General features: G+C 49.9%; 3 protein-coding genes across 3 annotated transcripts in view; 1 reads left to right on the top strand and 2 right to left on the bottom strand.

Moving 5' to 3' along the window:
* Positions 1-267: 267 nt before the first annotated feature.
* Positions 268-3,659, bottom strand: LOC127207346 (bublin coiled-coil protein-like). Its single transcript, XM_051166745.1, has 2 exons — positions 3,484-3,659; positions 268-706 (listed from the first exon to the last, which is right to left on the bottom strand). Exons 1-2 carry the CDS (start codon positions 3,560-3,562, stop codon positions 534-536), a joined length of 252 nt encoding a protein of 83 aa, XP_051022702.1. The 5' UTR covers positions 3,563-3,659; the 3' UTR covers positions 268-533.
* A 2,189-nt stretch (positions 3,660-5,848) lies between these two features.
* On the bottom strand, positions 5,849-7,824 carry Dolk (dolichol kinase). Its single transcript, XM_051166533.1, has one exon. It carries the CDS (start codon positions 7,497-7,499, stop codon positions 5,889-5,891), a length of 1,611 nt encoding a protein of 536 aa, XP_051022490.1. The 5' UTR covers positions 7,500-7,824; the 3' UTR covers positions 5,849-5,888.
* A 79-nt stretch (positions 7,825-7,903) lies between these two features.
* Positions 7,904-16,812, top strand: part of Nup188 (nucleoporin 188) — a 56,054-nt gene continuing 47,145 nt past the window's right edge. The window contains exon 1 of the mRNA XM_051166194.1: positions 7,904-7,959. Within this exon, the coding sequence (XP_051022151.1) occupies positions 7,928-7,959 (32 nt within the window). The 5' untranslated portion in view covers positions 7,904-7,927. The remainder of the gene's footprint in view (positions 7,960-16,812) is intronic.

Raw genomic sequence — 16,812 nt, 5'->3', positions numbered from 1 at the left:
ACTGAGGTTTATCATCAAATCCTAGCAGCAGTCATCTCAGTAAAAGGTCCTAGTGCCCAGAGAGACACACTGGGAGGCAGCTGAAGAGGACAGCACACCACAGAGGGAGAAAGCCCTGACCTCACTCATGCCCTCTGCATCAGAAATGAAAGGTGGCTAAGAACGGTCCATGACACAGCCCATGGCCAGGCCAGTCTGTGCCCCATCTGCCTCCAGTGGCTACTGGGGTCCTTATTCCCAGCACAAAGAGAAGAAAGGGTCAGGGAGTGGTGTGGGAGACCTCTTTAATATGGACGCTCGGCCCTAGGTGGAGAGGAAAGGGACCAGGGGCTGGGGAGGCAGAAGTGGGTGTGTTGTAGGAGGACCACGCCTGGCTCGAGGAGGGCAGTGGGGGAACTGGTCCAGGCTGGTTAGACCCACTGCGGGATCTGAAGGCTGGTACCTGAGATGGTGTCCAAGCCAAGTAGGTTCTACCCAGGCCAGATCATGGCCTAAAGAGGCGAGGGTGGGGCCTGGCTGGGGGCTCCCCGCACCTAGGAGCTGGCATCACTGGGGTCCTCCCCAAGCTGTTGCTGGAATTCCAGGCGCGTCTGCCGGTTGGACTCCAGCAGCTCCTGGAGGCGGGCATGGAGGTGGTCATTCTTCTCCTCGAGGTGGTCCAGACAAGAGTTGATCTGATCCAACATGGAGTTGATGGCCGCGTACTCTGAGAGGAAGGGAAAAGACAGAGGGAAGGTCTTGTGTCTCCTCAGGGCTGATAGACACACCCCAGTGTCCCCAGCTCTCCCCTGAGAGGGCTTCGGGCACATCCCCAATCCTTTTTGATTCTTAGTGTGAAAAGTGAGCAGGTACCACAAGAGGAGACGCTTCAGGGAAGTCATCCCTAACACACCATCTTCTCTGTGGGATTTTAGTGTGGTCTGGGACAATCTGCCAGCAACCTGGCCGGGTGGCCCTACCACATGCCAAACTTCCTCTGCATTTCCTTCTGTAGCTACCTAGAAGTCAGAGCCCACAGCACAGAGCTGGGCAATCAAAGTCTCTGTTCCAGGAATGGCTCCATGTCAGGTCCCCCTGTGGCTCTCTGTGCCTTCACAATAGTGTCCGGCAGCTTCTAGACCAGGCCCTCTCCTCACCTCTCACACCCAGCATCTCAGGCCCTTTGAATATACTGATGGCTGTTCCTGGAATGCATGGCGGGTGGGGGTGGGCAGTACTCTTGTCCTTCCCTCGGGGGCAAATACCACTTATACCCTTGGCTGTCACCAAGGGGTGACCTCTCAAGGTGCCACACCAGATCAGGCTCCTGTCCTGACCCTCCAGCCGCCACCTCTCCACCTTCAGGCACTGCTGTGGTCACTTGGGTGCTGGTCTGCACTCCACCCCCACAGTCAACTATAAAGCTCTGGGAGAGGTGACAGGTCTTGTCTTCTCTGCTGTCGCCCCAGTGCCCTCGACGAGGACGACAACGACACACATGAGCACTTAGTGAATGGATGAATGAGTGAAGGAGGCTCTGACTTTCCAGCCCCTGCCTTTGCTCGGCTGTCTACCATCTAGAATCCGTCCACCACAACAACCCTTCCAGGACCAGCTCAGAATACCCCCTCCTTGAGGTCTTTCCCGCCCTCCTTCCTCTACAGCGGCTTCTGACCTGCCTCTTGGCAATGCTGTGTCCCTTAGGACCCAAGGTCTGGGTCCGTGCCCACTGCAGGACCCAGTTCTGAGCCAACCTGTGACTCAGACATTCAGCTGCCAGCTTGGGAACATAGGGAAGTAGCTGGTGGATTTAAGAAAAAGCCCCCGCCACCCCGGGGTAGTGTTCTGGGATGAGTGTATATTTGCCTACATTTGGGGGATGGGTCCTATGACCCAGAGAAGGCATCCTTTGACAGAGGACAGAGCCTTGAAGCCTACTGGCTCTTTTTTTGTTTTTTTTTTTTTTTTTTTTGTTTTTGTTTTTTGAGACAGGGTTTCTTTGTGTAGCTTTGACTGTCCTGGACTCACTCTGTAGACCAGGCTGGCCTTGAACTCACACCTGCTTCTGCCTCCGCCTGAGTGCTGGGATTAAAGGTATGTACCACCACCCCCCGGCAGGCTGCTGGATCTTAAAGTCCATCCCTAGTGGCCCAAATGGGGAAACTGAGGCCTAAGAGGGAAGGAACTAGCACTGCTTCCTATAGCCATTTGATGACTGGGCCAAAACTCAGACCTGGAGGTCAGAGACCTTAGGTTTGAGTCTGAAATCTGCTCTGCCCCAGCAACCCCTCATTAAAATGGGGTGGGGGACTCTGAGGATTACAGACCACTAAGAGCTCAGTTGGGGTCTGGCCACAGCAAGTCCTTAATGGATAGATGTTACGATCCACCCTTCCTGTTCCAGGCTACCAGAAGGGCTGAGAGACGATGTCCCCAGGCTAGGCTCATCTATGTCCAAGGTACTTCCTAGCCATGGCTCCTGTCCTGGGACACATAGCCTGTCCCCACCATCCCAGTGTCATCAGTGCTACACTCCCCACCCTCATGATGCTTCCACCATGGTGGCCAGCAGTCACTCACTGCACGTTATCACTGCTCCCCAACACCGCCCACTGTAAGCCTGGTAACCCACCAGGCTGGAGGGCAGCCTTTACTAAGAGCAGAAACCAGATGAGGAAAATATTCTGAACCTGCTGTGACAGTGGATATCTGTGAGTATATGAAAACCTGCGGAACTGTACAGTGTAAATGTGACTACTTACAGCTCAATAAAGCTCTTATAGCAAAACAAAAGCATACCCCATCCTTACTGCACAGTAAGTCCTGCCCCTAGGTAAGCACCAGACTTCACTACATGAAGAACAACCCCCTACAGGCACTATGCACTTTTAGAAGGAATGCATACACTAGACTCTTAGAATCGAATCATTTTCCGTCCCATTTTCCCTTTAATCCCGACACATCTCAATAGAGGAGACAGTGTGCCCCATATTACAGATGGGAAAACTGAGGTTCCCAAATGTGCAAAAGGGAGTCTGTGGGCTGATACTTCCCCTGAGGACCTTCTGCAGTGCTGTGTACCCAACACAGTGCTCAGTATGCAGGTCACATCAGCAATGCCAGGTGGCTGGGGTGCTGTCTCAGCACAGCGGGACACCCACCCGGTCAACACCTGCAGAGCCAAGCAGGACCCGCCCCCGCCCTTCAGCGAAGAAAGTGATTGAAGCAAATCCCAAACCGACAGGCTGCCTCAGTTTCCCTATATGTAACCAGGGCTGGTTAGCGACAGTTGTCCAGTACTGCAAGCATCCAGGGATCCGTTTGCTAGTGCTGGCCACTAGCCTCCAAGGTGGCTGTGGGGACAACTCTAGAGCCACCGAAGGGCGGGGTGGGACTTCTCTTCAGTGCCTCCCACGCCCCTCAATCCTGGCCCGATTCCATATGCCAGGACCATACCCCTGGCAAAGTAAAGGTCGCCTCAACAACTCCCCACCCCCAGGTCACCTGCTTCCCCGAAGCTGTCATTCTCGCCTTCCATGCCCACATCCACCGGCATGCCTAGGTCCCCGTTGGGGCCCGACATTGCGGGCTCGGGCGGGCGCCGCAGAGGCCACGCGAAGATGGAACTCGGTGACCGTCGCGCGGAAAGCCGGCGCTAGGCGGAAGGTGCAAGCAGCTGATGGAACGCCGCGCCGGAAGGGTGGAACGCAGCACTGCACCGGGGTCCGCCCAGAGCTCTGCCCCAGCCCCGCCTCGACCACGCCCTTAGGCAGGCCCCGCCCCCTCCCCGCTGTGCCAGCGAGCGGGGGCTCGTGCCAGACCATAGCGCTTGGGACTTACATGAGAGGCCATCCTTCTGCTTTCTGCCCCTCGACATGGTCGGGTCAGACAGGCGGTTTCCAAAGCCTTCTGTAGCTTCGAGAACTCTCAGCACCTCTTCTCTCCAGTTACCAGGAATGAGCCTTCTTCCCATGTCCCTCTCCGGCTGCCACAACCCCTGTCCTATCTTGGCCAATCTTGGCCTCCTCACTTCTCTGAGGGTAGTTAGCCCAATTGTAGACATTAACCAGTTAATATCTCCCAGTAATTTTTGAAAGTCATTAATTGATCTCTAAGGATCTGTACCTTTTGTGGTCAAATTTTTTGTTTAGTTATATTATAGCCTAAATCGGTAATTAAATCTTTTTTTGTATTTTTTAACAGTAATCTGTAATTCCCAGAATGGCAGAATTTTTTGTTTTCTAAACATTAAAAGAGAAAACATTAGGATCAAAATCAGCAGAATATCATGCATGTAATGGTAAATGATAGATTGAGGAAACTGTCTATGTATTATTTTTTAATGGTTGTTGTACAAAATATTAGCATAGGTTGGGTTATTTAACATTCTCTGTGGAAGTACCTTTTAATGATATGTCTTCATTGGAGAATTACTGTTCAGAGTAGGTACTGAGAAAGCAAACCTTTCTCTGTCCTTTTCATGTAGAGGTATTGTGAAAAAACAATCTTTAAATCAATTGTATTTATATGTCAAGACGTAGGTACCAACGAAGGCAGAGGAATTTTAGGTTGAAGTGAACCCATGGGTTGAATCACCTTGTTTATGGCCCTTAAATTTGTTATCATTTTCTATCCACCTGATTTTTTTTTTTTTTTTTAACCACAAACACAGGGGAATTCCAGGGACTGGAAGATTCTTTGATGTGTTGAGCCTCCAGCTGCTCTTTCACTAAACAGTGAAGTGCCTGCAATTTTTCTTTTGTCAAGGGCCACTGGTCCTGTCATACAGGTTTGTCTGAAATCCATTTCAGGGGCAGGGCTGTTGGTATCTCAGCAGTGGCCCCTCTTATAAATTTGGATACTCTAAACCTGAGGAGTTCTGAGATTGGACAGTAGGCATGGTTTGTGGCCGCTCTTGATCACTTAATCTTTTCTCCAGAAGCATGTACCATTTTACCCCTAGTTTTAACATTGTTTATCTTTGTAATCGCAGGAAGATTAATTTGAGTACCTCTTTCCCATAGATTTATGGGAATGTCAGCCACACAGGGTTTCTGCTTTTGGTCCTATACACTCAAGCCACTGCACACTCTGTTTTATTTGAAATAATTTACCAATTTTTATAATTTTTGTATAAACCTTTTGAAGTGGCCAATTTGGGTTCCAAGACTTTTGACACATGATTGAGACATTGGCTCTGCTGTCCACCAAGCCTTCTATTTTAACACCATTCATTTGTATAATTAATTTAGGTCTCTGATCATTAGCTATTGTTTGTCAGAACACACATGTCCCTGTGCTTCTGAATGTACCAGTCCTTTTCACTGGAGTGGCTTTGTCTTTAATGTAAGGAAACAGTAAGAGTTGAGCAATTTTATCCCTGGCATTAATTTTTATCTCCTTTTTTATACATGTCAATCTTCATCTATAATATCAGGGTGTATAATGGAACCATAAGAAGTCAGCCCACTTTTTTTTTTTTAAGAACCATTTTTACTGTGCCTGAAGATAAAGGACCGAAAACACCAGTACTTAATTTGTAACATTTGACCTGTGGAGATAGGGTAAGAGACACATTTGAAGCCAGATCTAAGGCTGCACTGCCTTCAGTAGTATGTGTTAAATCGCAGGGTTCACTCCAGCTGTGTCCTTTGCAGACTACAAGATGGGGCCCCTTTCAGCACAGTCAACGTCCATGAACTAGTGTGTGCCTTTTAAGCCTTTTTGTATTTTAAATATCAGCAAAAATAATACCAGGAGAGCTTTGCTTGTTTAAGTCTGAATCAACTGAATCAACTGAATCTGCTTTTCACCCCTTGGTTCTTGGTGTCCGAGTGGCTAGCTGCTGTGGGGAGGGAACATTCGGTCTCCGTATTGTCTTGTTTCTCCCATCACAGCGGCTACTGCGCCTAGGCCATCAGCAGTATCAGTAGGTAGAGTGGCAAAAGCAGGTTGTCTATCTGAGTAGTGTATGCTTCCAGGAGGGACACAGTGCTGATGGACCCCAGGATCCAAGCATAGCTGTAGTTCAGGTCCACTCCACTGTCAAAGATTAAGATCAGAGCCACCGAGATGACCTGCGCAAATATAGATGTCATAGTCCCTTCGAACGTTTTCTTGGTTCCAGGCCAGTGGATCTCCCCCATGGTGCTGCCAAATATGGAGGCCACAGTATCACCCACGCCCACAGCCAGGACCCCAGCGTAGGGCACCAGGGCTCTGGCTCCTCCCAGGCTGTCCTTCTGCGTACAGGGCCTGGGATTCAGCCAAATGGGAAGAGACATGCCCAGAAGCAGGTAGATATGTGTGAGGATAAGGGGTCCACTGTCTCGTTCATCCAGGAAGAGGGACAGAAGGCTCCGCAGAGTGTGCCCCAGGGGCTTGATTCGGAAATAGCGCACGTACTCCAGGAAGATGAAGACTGCCAGACATACAGTGGCGGCCACGTAGAGCAGTGGCCGGTCAAAGATGATGCCTGGGATGTAAGTGGCTACCACAATGAAGTGGAAATACTTTCTTGTAATAGTAGGAGCCTTGTGCTTCTTGGACTCGGAAGACGATCGCTTGGCATTCTGATACAGCACAACCAAGCAGGCCATGGTGGCTAGCGAACACCAGTAGGCTAGGAGGTAGATGCGGGTCTCTGTGTGGAAGAGGAACTGAAAAAGCCAGAGCAGGGGGTTCCTACGAATGAGCCAGTGCAGCCAGGGCAGAACCACACCGAGGCCCAGCACACAGGTCATGAGGTGGAAGAAGATGGACGAGGCCCACGTGCCTGAATCCATGAAGACAAAGAGCGTGCTGAAGAAGACCCCCATGAGCACCATCCCTACCACCACCACCAACAGGAAGAAGTCCACTGGGTCCCCCTGGCTTTCGGTCAGGGAGCGCTTGATGAGTTGATTGAGGACGAAGCTAATGCCACCCAACACCAGCAGCGCCTCCCCAGGAGTGAAGCAACGGGGCAGCAGGTACAGCAGGATCATGTTGAGATAAACGAATATCAGCAGGACTTCTAGGACCTCGATCACCTCGCCCACACTGAGCGAGTGCTTCATGATATAAATGATAACGCCTCCGGCCAAACCCGAGATGGCACACGTATTGGTGGGCACCGGGCGAGTAATGCCCAGGGCCAGCACCGAGGAGAAGAGGGCCACCGCCATGCCGGTGGCTGCAACCACAACGCCGAAGCGCTCGAAGTACGGGTTCCCCGCAGTCTGGCAGCGCTCCTTCATGACCAGCCCCAGCAAAGGCATGACCATGGAGGCCGGCAGCAAGCCACTGTTGGCGGACATTCGGAACTGGAAAACGGCATTGCCCTGCTGGAGCAGCCGGTCCCACTTGTACTGGACGTAGAAGGCCTGCACCGCCAGGGCCACGGCGCACCAGGAGTATCGGTCCCACACTGCAGCGTGGATGCTCAGCACCACCGCGAACACCACCGCAGCCTCCGCCAGCACTGAGCCGCTCAGCGGAAACCCGGACTCCGCGGCTGGGGGAGGGCACTGTCGGGTCATGTCTCTAAGCCTGGAGCTCTTGGAGGGGGCGGGGGGAGAAGCTTGGTGACTTAGGGACGCCTTGGCCTCTGGGCCCTCAACCCGCCAAGCAGAGGGGCAGAAACTTCACCCCAGCCAGCCACCTTCTCCAGCTTCCAAAAGGATGCTCCACCGCGGGCCACTCTGAGGCCTGGGAGCCGGCAGCCCAGTCACCCTCCACCGCTCTCCACCTACGGTGTAGCAGACCTTTGCACTCTTCACCTCTCACCGACTCCAGCGCCGCCACCGCGGACTGCTCTCCTCCCTGGGGAGCGCCATCTTGACAGCCCCATCCCGGCCCCGCCCCGCCGTCACGTGACGGGAAGCCCACGCCCACCCACCCCCGCCTTGGAGGCGCGCGGTCACGTGGGCGCGGCGTGTGGGGGCGGGGCTGGGACTGGCGCGCGAAGATGGCGGCTGCCGCCGGTGGGCCGTGTGTGAGGTGCGGAGCGGGGCGCGGCGGCGGCGGCGGCGGCGGCGTGGGGTGGGGGTGGGGTGGGGGTCGGTCGGATGGCGGCGGGCGGGAGCCGGGCGGGAGTTGGAAACGGGATTCGGCGGCAGTGGAGGAAACGAGCCCGGACAGGGTGGACGGATACCTACCGGGGAGGCGGTTAGGTCCAAACCGTCCCCACTCGCGGGGCTGAAGACACTTTTGGAGCGGGCCGGCCGCTCTCCCTTCTCTTTCCCTGATTCTCCTGCCTCCCGTCTGCCCACGCACCCGTGCTTCCTCCACTCCGTCTCCTGTAGGCACTGCGGGACATTTCGGGGTTGCCTGGAGGACCCCCCCACTGACCCACACACACACCCCGAGCCCTGCCCGGGTGTCCCCGCGCCCTCCTCTGCCCCGGGTGTGCCTTGCCCACGCCGCGACTTCTTCGCGCGGGCGTCCTTAGTTCCCGCCTTCTTTTATTTTTGGCTGATGCGGGTATTGATTCAATCAGCAGACATGCTTTCATCTTCCAAGCGAATCCCGGGTGCTGTGCCAGGCTTCTGTCACAAGATGAATTATTAGAAAACATACGGTTCTCACTGAAGGAGTGCTCCCCTCCTTCCCTCCCTCCCTCTCTCTCTCTCTCTCTGTCTCCCTTTTGTTTTTAGAGGCAGCGTCTCTTTATCTCTGGCTGGCCTTGAACTCCTGTTCTCTTGTCTGTGCCTCCTTGGTGCGGAAATAACAGACGTGAATTAGGATCCTTGCTTGCCTTTACAGAGCGCTTACTAGCGCCAGACCCTGGGAAAGTGACTTGCAGGCGTTGTCTCATTCATTTTTCACAGCTAGGAGAGAGGCGCCTCCTGGTACACATGACTGGGAAGTCTAGGTCCTACAGAGGTAGTCTGTACGGTAGTCTGTAAGGATTCAGATTGAGGGCTCTAGAGAAAGTACAAAGTGTCTTCACCCCTTCAAACTTAGACACCCAGCCGGGCGTGGTGGCGCACGCCTTTAATCCCAGCACTCGGGAGGCAGAGGCAGGTGGATCGCTGTGAGTTCGAGGCCAGCCTGGTCTACAAAGCGAGTCCAGGACTACACAGAGAAACTCTGTCTGGAAAAACAAAACAAAACAAACTTAGACACCCCTGTCACCTGGAGTTGACGCTGCAGCTTTGTGTGCTCTTATTCCCTGCTGAATCCTTAATCAACCAAACATGTACTGTAACACGCATTGCCTGTCTTCCCCCTAGACTAGCTTCTTCGCCTTCCAGAGGTAAGATTTTCTTTGGAGTTTTCTATAGCTAAGGTGTGATCCTAGTGAGGGCCGGTTTGGCTTTCTTCCGCCTGCTGTTTCGTGCCAGTCTTTGTAGCTACAGCTATGGACGCATACTTGCATGGAAACTTTGAAAAAAATGAGTGTTTCAGAAGAAAAGGAAAATTTTTTTTTGCTTGCTAACCGGCTTGGATCTTGCTGTGGGACTTACTAAGCCCACTCTGGAGGGTAGACTTTAACTAACCCTAAGGTTTTCATCTTATTTTTGAGGTACGAGGGCTCAAACCCAGGGCCTCAGGAGTGCTAGGCAGGGCGCCTAGCAGTAGGAGTCTAAGCACTGCCCTGGTCTATGAAGAGAGTGGTTTTAGCCCTGGAAAGCATGCTTCTAGCAGTTGGAAATAGTGGGCCCTGTTCATCAGGGTCTCCTGATGAAGCTCCTGGAGCTTGCTGACCCTGTTTGTTTAGTTATGTGTCTTGCCTTGGGCTTCCCTTGTCTCCCCCTAAGCATTGGGATTACTGGTGGACCGTCGCCCTTGCCTGCCTGTGAAACCTAATGTTCTGTATGTGGCTGTAGCTGGTCTGGCACTGGGACCCCCATGCCTCAGTCTCTGCTGCTGCAGTTGGAGGTGTGTGCATAGGAGACACTAGAATAATGCTCTTTTTTGTTGTTTAAGATTTCTTTATTTCTTATATATAGTGTTCCGCCTGCATGTGTGCCTGCCTGCCAGAGGAGGGCACCAGATCTCATTATAGATGGTGGTGAGCCACCATGTGGTTGCTGGGAATTGAACTCAGGACCTTTGGCAGAGCAGCCAGTGCTCTTAACCTCTGAGTCCTCTCTCCAGCCCTGGAATAATACTCTTTGTTTTTTTTTGGGGGGGGGTTGGGTTTTTGAGACAGGGTTTCCCTGTGTAGCCTTGGCTGTCCAGGACTCGCCTTGTAGACCACACCGATCCACCTGCCTCTGCCTCCAGAGTGCTGGGGATAAAGGTGTGTGTCACCACGCCCGGCGAATAATGCTCTTTAAACTAGTCAGAATCGTGTGAAAGTCACTCAAAATTTGGTGGACACTTGGTTTGAATATTGGCATTTTGAGGTCTCTTGGTGTTCTTCAGTTAATGTGTTTGTAGTAGTCTGAGTGAAAAAAGTAAAGCCACTGTTAGAAAAGCTATGGCTGGGCCGGGTGTGTTGGTACACACATTTAATCTCATCAGAGGCAGGCTGATCTCGGAGTTCCAGAGCTACACAGTAAAACCCTGTCTCAAAAAGCTAAAGCTATTGCTGCTAAGTGTAAGTCCTGGTTTACAAGAGAGCCTGTGCAGCTCCTCTGCAGTCAGGCAGACATAGCTGCGTTTATTTCTATATAGACCATAACTGTTTCTTAAAAGGACTGTTTGTATTAGAAGAGCTGAGCTAGCTCAGTGTCCTTTATTTTCTATTCAAAAGTTTTCTTTAAATTTTTTTTCTTAGTTGGGCTTGGTGGTTCACACCTGTAATCCTAGCACTCAGGAGGCAGAGGCAGGTGGATCACTGTGCGTTCAAGGCCAGCCTGGTCCACAAAGCAAGTCCAGGACAGCCAAGGCTACATAGAGAAACCTTGTCTTGAAAAACCAAAACCAAAAAAAAAAATAAGTAAACAAAAATATTATCTTTATGTTGTTTGTGCATTGCATTTGTGTCGTGCCTGCATCTGGGATTACGGAGGGTTGTGAGTCACCTTGAGGTGTTGGGAACTAAACCTGGGTTCTCTCTAAGAGGAGCCAAGCGCAGCCCCTCCCCCCAAAAGTTTCATCCAGATGTATGTCTCCAAGGAAGGTAATGTTCAGTGTGCAATGTGCTTTTATTCATTTAATTTTATTTTTTATTCATTTAAAAAAATTGTGTGTGTGTGTGTGTGCGCGCATGCGCGCAAGAATTTATATGTACTAGGTGTGTTAATGGCCACAGAGGCCAGAAGAAAGCATTGATTTTTCTAGAACTGGAGTTAGCAGCAGTTGTGAGCTGCTTGCTGTGGTTGCTGGGAACCACACCAAGGTCCTCTTCAATAGCAGCCATCTCTCCCGTTCCTATTCATTTACTTCTTATTGTGTGTTTGTGCCAGGGTGTGTGTGTACAGGTCAGAGGACAGCCCCAAAAGTCTGTTCTCTGTTTTGGGGGGGCGGGGACAGAGGTTAGTTTTTTGAGACAAGAGCTCCCTGTGTAGCATTGGTTGTCCTGGACTCACTCCATAGGGGTTGAATTTACTGAAATCAGACTGCCTCTGCTTCAAGTGCTGGGATTAAAGGCGTGCGCCACCACTGTCCAGCCTCCCCTTCCATTTTAATGTGGGTTTCAGGGCTGAACTCAGGTCTCCAGGCTTGAGTAGCGGTATTTGTGGCCACTGAGCCATCTGACTGGCCCTCTGTCTCTATGTTATCTCCTAGAACTGTAGACTAATGGTCTATATGTGTTTATTTTTACATTTATATATTTATTTATTGTCTATATGTGGGTGGGTATTTGCTAAGGAGTGTATGTGGAGGTCAGAGAACAACTTGCCAGAATCAGCTTCCTCCTTCAATTCATCACACTTAGTTGTAGGCACCTTTACCTACAGAGTCATCTTGTTAGCCCATCAATGCAGTAAAAAACAAAACAAAGTGTGTGTGTGTGTGTGTGTGTGTGTGTGTGTGTGTGTGTGTAGGAGGGAACAGGAGTGTGGGTCTATGGCAGGTGACCAGAGGACAGTTTTGTGAGTCAGTTCTCATTTACTGTAGGGTCTGGGGGCTTAAACACAGATTGCAAGGCTTTTGTAGTAAGATCTGCACAACCTGCAAGTCCCAGTCAGTACAGTTTTAAAACCTTACCTTTGCTGGGCATGGCGGCACACGCCTTTAATCCCAGCACTCGGGAGGCAGAGGCAGGTGGATCGCTGTGAGTTCGAGGCCAGCCTGGTCTACAAAGTGAGTCCAGGACAGCCAAGGCTACACAGAGAAACCCTGTCTCGGGGGGAAAAAAAAAAACCAAACAAACCCCTTACCTTTGAAGCTAGATGTTTGCTTCAGTGCCTTGGTCTCTTTCCTATCCACTTAGTTCTTGTAGGATATAGACAGAAGCTGTTTCTTTCCTGAGCCTTAAGGTTGGCCATGCAAGTAGCAGCCTCCTCTGTTGCTTCTGCACATCCTTTACTTGCCAGTAGAGGTAGTCCTCTCAGGCAGCTTCTAGTGCGTGTGCACGCTCTGTCTCTCATTGTCAGTATCTTCCCGGTAGTACTTCCTTTTTGCAGATTGTGTAATGTGACAGACTTGCTGTTATGTGACAAACTTCCTGGAGAGGTGCAACACATACACCTCTACTCACCCTAGAAAGGGAGCCACGTAAGACCAAAGTGATGATTGCACAATGTCCAATTCGGTGAATTGATGAGTTTTTATTGGGGTTACCTAGCAAGAGTGTGGGTGAAGTATTACTTCTGAGAAGCAGGGATAATAAAAAATCATTCTCAAAGCCAGGTGCAGTGGCACATACTTTTAATTCCCAGCACTGGGGCCAGTGGGGGGAGGAGGGGAGAGGCAGAGGCAGGAGGATCTCTGAGTTCAAGGATAGCTTGGTCTACAAAATGAATTCCAGGACAGCCAGGGCTACACAGAGAAACTAACCCTGTATCAAACAAACAAAATCAAAACACTAAAAAAATTAAAACAGCTGCTGTTATTAAGAAAAAAAAATCCCAGTTGTTCAATTTTACCAATAAAGATGCAGGATCCAGATGCTAGGGTGAAAACCTGTTAGCTCAGGGAGGCAGAGGCAGGCAGATCTCTGTGAGTCTGAAGCCAGCCTGATCAACAAAGTGAGACCAGGACATCCAGGGCTACACAGAGAAACCCTATCTCAAAAAAAAAAAAAAAAAAAAAGAAAAAGAAAAAAGAAAGAAAGAAAGAAAAAAAGACAGCAAGCATCCAGCTGACCTTCCTACTTGGCTTACCCCAGAAGGAAAACACCCTTCCTCCTTCTCCAAGCTGTCTTAGATGCCCTACAACTGAGTGTCCTTCCTTTTTGGGTCTTGTTCCTCTCTCTGTCCTCTGGACTTCCTCTCACTCTCTTGTTCACTTCTTGTCAGTCTGGCTGCTTGTTCCACCTCTTGACCAAGGGCTAACCTTAATCCTGTTGACAGAAAGCTCTTGGATTAGAGGTGTGTGCTATGACTGAGCCACACTTAGAAAGTATGTTTACAGCAAACAGAAAGTTCTAAGATCAAAGACTGAGCCATACCACAGTCAGAAACAGGTTTTTATGGTTCATCATCTCAGGGTTCACAATGGAATAAAATATCCTGCGTCATGGGTGACGTCGGAAAACTGCAGACCTGGAGCTCTCCACACTTCCAGGGAGTTCCACAGCAGGAACAGGTCTTCTGTGGGCAGTGTGGCTGGTTAGGGTCTCAACCCCCAGCAGCTCTTCCCTCACCTTCATACTGCTAATACACACTGCTGCTGTGTTAAGATAATGGCCACTAAGAATTAGAAGCCTCACCGAAATCCACGTCTTCGCTAATTTGTAGGATGAATGGTTTTCCTGAGACAGGGTCTCGCAGCCCAGGCTAGCGTGGGAGGTCACTGTGTAACACAGGCGGCTCTTAGGGTCGTTCTGCTTCCATGTCCCGAAGTTACAGAGCCCTAAGCTGGAACCACCACACCTAGCACAAGAGGGGTTCTTTTCTCTTCTTTCCTTTTAAAAAAGACTTCTTTATTTATGTATGTTATGTATGTGAGTGCCCTGTCTTCATGCGTGCCAGAAGAGGGCGCCAGACCCCATTACAGATGGGTGTGAGCCACCATGTGGCTGCTGGGAATTGAACTTGGGACCTCTCCTAGAACAGTCAGCAGTCTTACCGGCTGGGACATCTCTCCGCCCCTCAAGCCCTCAGGCGTTCCTAGTGTACACCCTGCCTTCACCGTGTGTTGTCCTTATGACTCTAGGCCAGTTATTGCCTCTGAATCTCTCATTTCCTCACAAGATAATGAGGACAATATTAGCGTCTGCTTCATAGAAGCTGCCAGCTGTGAGGTGTATGTAGGCACCTTCCACCTCAGGTGTGTGGACGTGGGAGGACAACCCACAGGGTTGGTTTGCCATGTGGGTTCCAGGGATCACACTCAGGTCATCAGGTATAGGGCAAGTCCCTTTCCTGCTGAGCCGTCTTGCTTGTCAAAATCTTGCCTTCTCCGTGGCTGGGGTGGAGCACAGTGGTACTTAGTGTTGTTGAGGTCCTCAGTTAAATCCCTGCTACACTGGGATTCCTTTAATGAGAGATCACTCAGTGGTTTAGGAGCGCTGCCTCTGCCAGAGTTCCAGGCCAGCCTGGTCTACAAAGCTAGTCCAGGATAGCCAAGGCTACACAGAGAGCCCTTGTCTTGAAAAACCAAAAGGAAAAAAGAAAAGAATGAAAGAAAAAGAAGAAACAAAGTTTTATTAAATACTCTTTATTTTTGAGCCCAGCTCTGGCTCTCCTGCCTCTCCTTTCCGAGTGCTGTGATCACAGGTGTGCATGCCCAGCCAAAACATCATTACTGACACCTAACAGTGATCATAATAGAATATGGTTGTTATAATTGAGAGTGTTTTGTCCTGACATCTTGGAGTTACAGACAGTTGTAAGCTGCCATGTGGGTACTGAGAATTGAACCTGGGTCCTTTGGAAGAGCAGGTGTTGCTCTTAACCACTGAACCATCTCTCCAGTCCCCCCTCTTTTTTTGGGGGGGGGTTTCTAGACAGGGTTTCTCTGTGTAGCCTTGGCTGTTCTGGACTTGCATTGTAGACCAGGCTGGCCTTGAACTCACAGTGATCCACCTGCCTCTGCCTCCCAAGTGCTGGGATTACAGGCATGCACCATTGCACTTAGCTTCACTGAGATTAAAAAAACAAACAAACAAACAAACACATTAGCCGGGTGTGGTGGCGCACACCTTTAATCCCAGCACTCGGGAGGCAGAGGCAGGCGGATCGCTGTGAGTTCGAGGCCAGTCTGGTCTACAAAGGGAGTCCAGAACAGCCAAGACTACACAGAGAAACCCTGTCTGAAAAAAAACAAAACAAAAAAAAAACAACAACCCACATTTATTTATTTATTTGTTTATTTAATGTACATGAGTATGCTGTCTTCATGCACACCAGAAGAGGGCATCAGATCCTATTATAGATGGTTGTGAACCACCATGTGGTTGCTGGGAATTGAATTCAGGACCTCTGGAAGAGCAGTCAGTCAGTGCTCTTAACTGCTGAGCCATTTCTCCAGTCCTCATTCAGAATATTTCTGTCTCCTCCCCTCTTCTCTCTTGGTAGGGTCTCACTTTGTAGCCTAGGCCAGCCTTGAAGTTGAACTTGCCTCAGCTTGCTGAGTGTTGGGATTATAGGTATTTGCTATTGTGCCTAGCATGAAATTTATTTTTTCCATTTATGTAAATTTTTTTTTTTTTAAAACAAATTTACGTGTGTGCTTGCCTGAGTATGCAGCCATGTGATGTGTGTGTGTGGAAGTCAGAAGACAGTGATGGGTCACCTGAAGTTAGAGTTGCGGCCGTCGTGAGCTGCTTGACGTGGGCGCTGATGACCCAGTGTAGCCCTCTGGGAGAGCAGCAGCACCCTGAGCTGTGGAGCTGTCTCTCTACACGTATACCAGGCTTACATAGCTCGGGTTACGGGCATAGTGCCTTCTGGTCTAGTTTATGTGGTGCTGGGGTGGAACCGAGAACTTGTTCAGCAAGCCCTCTGTCAGCTGAGCAACAATCCTCAAAGAAACACCAAATCCACAGCCCCATGCATACGTTGTAACTAGACACAGCAGCTGCTGTTTTAAATAAAGTGCTAACTTTTTACATTTACTAATTCAGTCAGATAAGTAAGCCAAAGGATAAATGTGCCTTGACAAAAGGTGTGATAACTTTTAAAATGTCACTATTTTTTTTTTTTTTTTTTTGGTGACCTTGCCTCTGTGTTATTATTTGAGGCTGGTTTATTATCAGCATGAAGAGAAGCATTTGTTCCAGTAACAGGATTTAATCTCCTAATTATTTTTGAAGTGTGAATGTTATTCTGTTATCAGAAAAATATTATAATGATTCCAGTGTGCTGGCCTGGCAGTTGGTAGCTATGGATTGAATAGAATGGAAGTTTTTTTTCTTAGAAGCATTAACTATCATCATTAACTGTTTATTATTTTTAGGTATATGTAAGCCTCTTTGATGGGAAAATCTTGAATGACAGCATTGCTATACATGGCTCTAACACCTTATGTTTTAGTCTTTTTTCCTCTCTTTTTACATTACATTTATTTGCTTGTTTACTGTCCACGCGAGTGGGGCTATGCACACCACAGTTGAGGTGTGGCGCTCAGAGGGCAGTCTACAGGATTTGTCTCTCCTTCCACCTGGGTCCCAGCACTCGCACACAGGCTACCAGGGTTGGTGGCAAGCAGCTTTACCCACTGAGCCATCTTGCTGGCCCTTGTTGTGTTTCGTCTTAGTGAGGAAAATAGTTCTCAGTGTATTTTTTTTTGTTTAGAGTTTGTCTGTGGAGTCTGTGCATACTCACACGGACTTGTGTGAGGCCCTCGGCT

This window comes from Acomys russatus, chromosome 24, assembly GCF_903995435.1.
Source record: "Acomys russatus chromosome 24, mAcoRus1.1, whole genome shotgun sequence".
Taxonomy (NCBI): Eukaryota; Metazoa; Chordata; class Mammalia; order Rodentia; family Muridae; genus Acomys; species Acomys russatus.
This window is presented reverse-complemented; position numbering and strand designations above follow the sequence as displayed.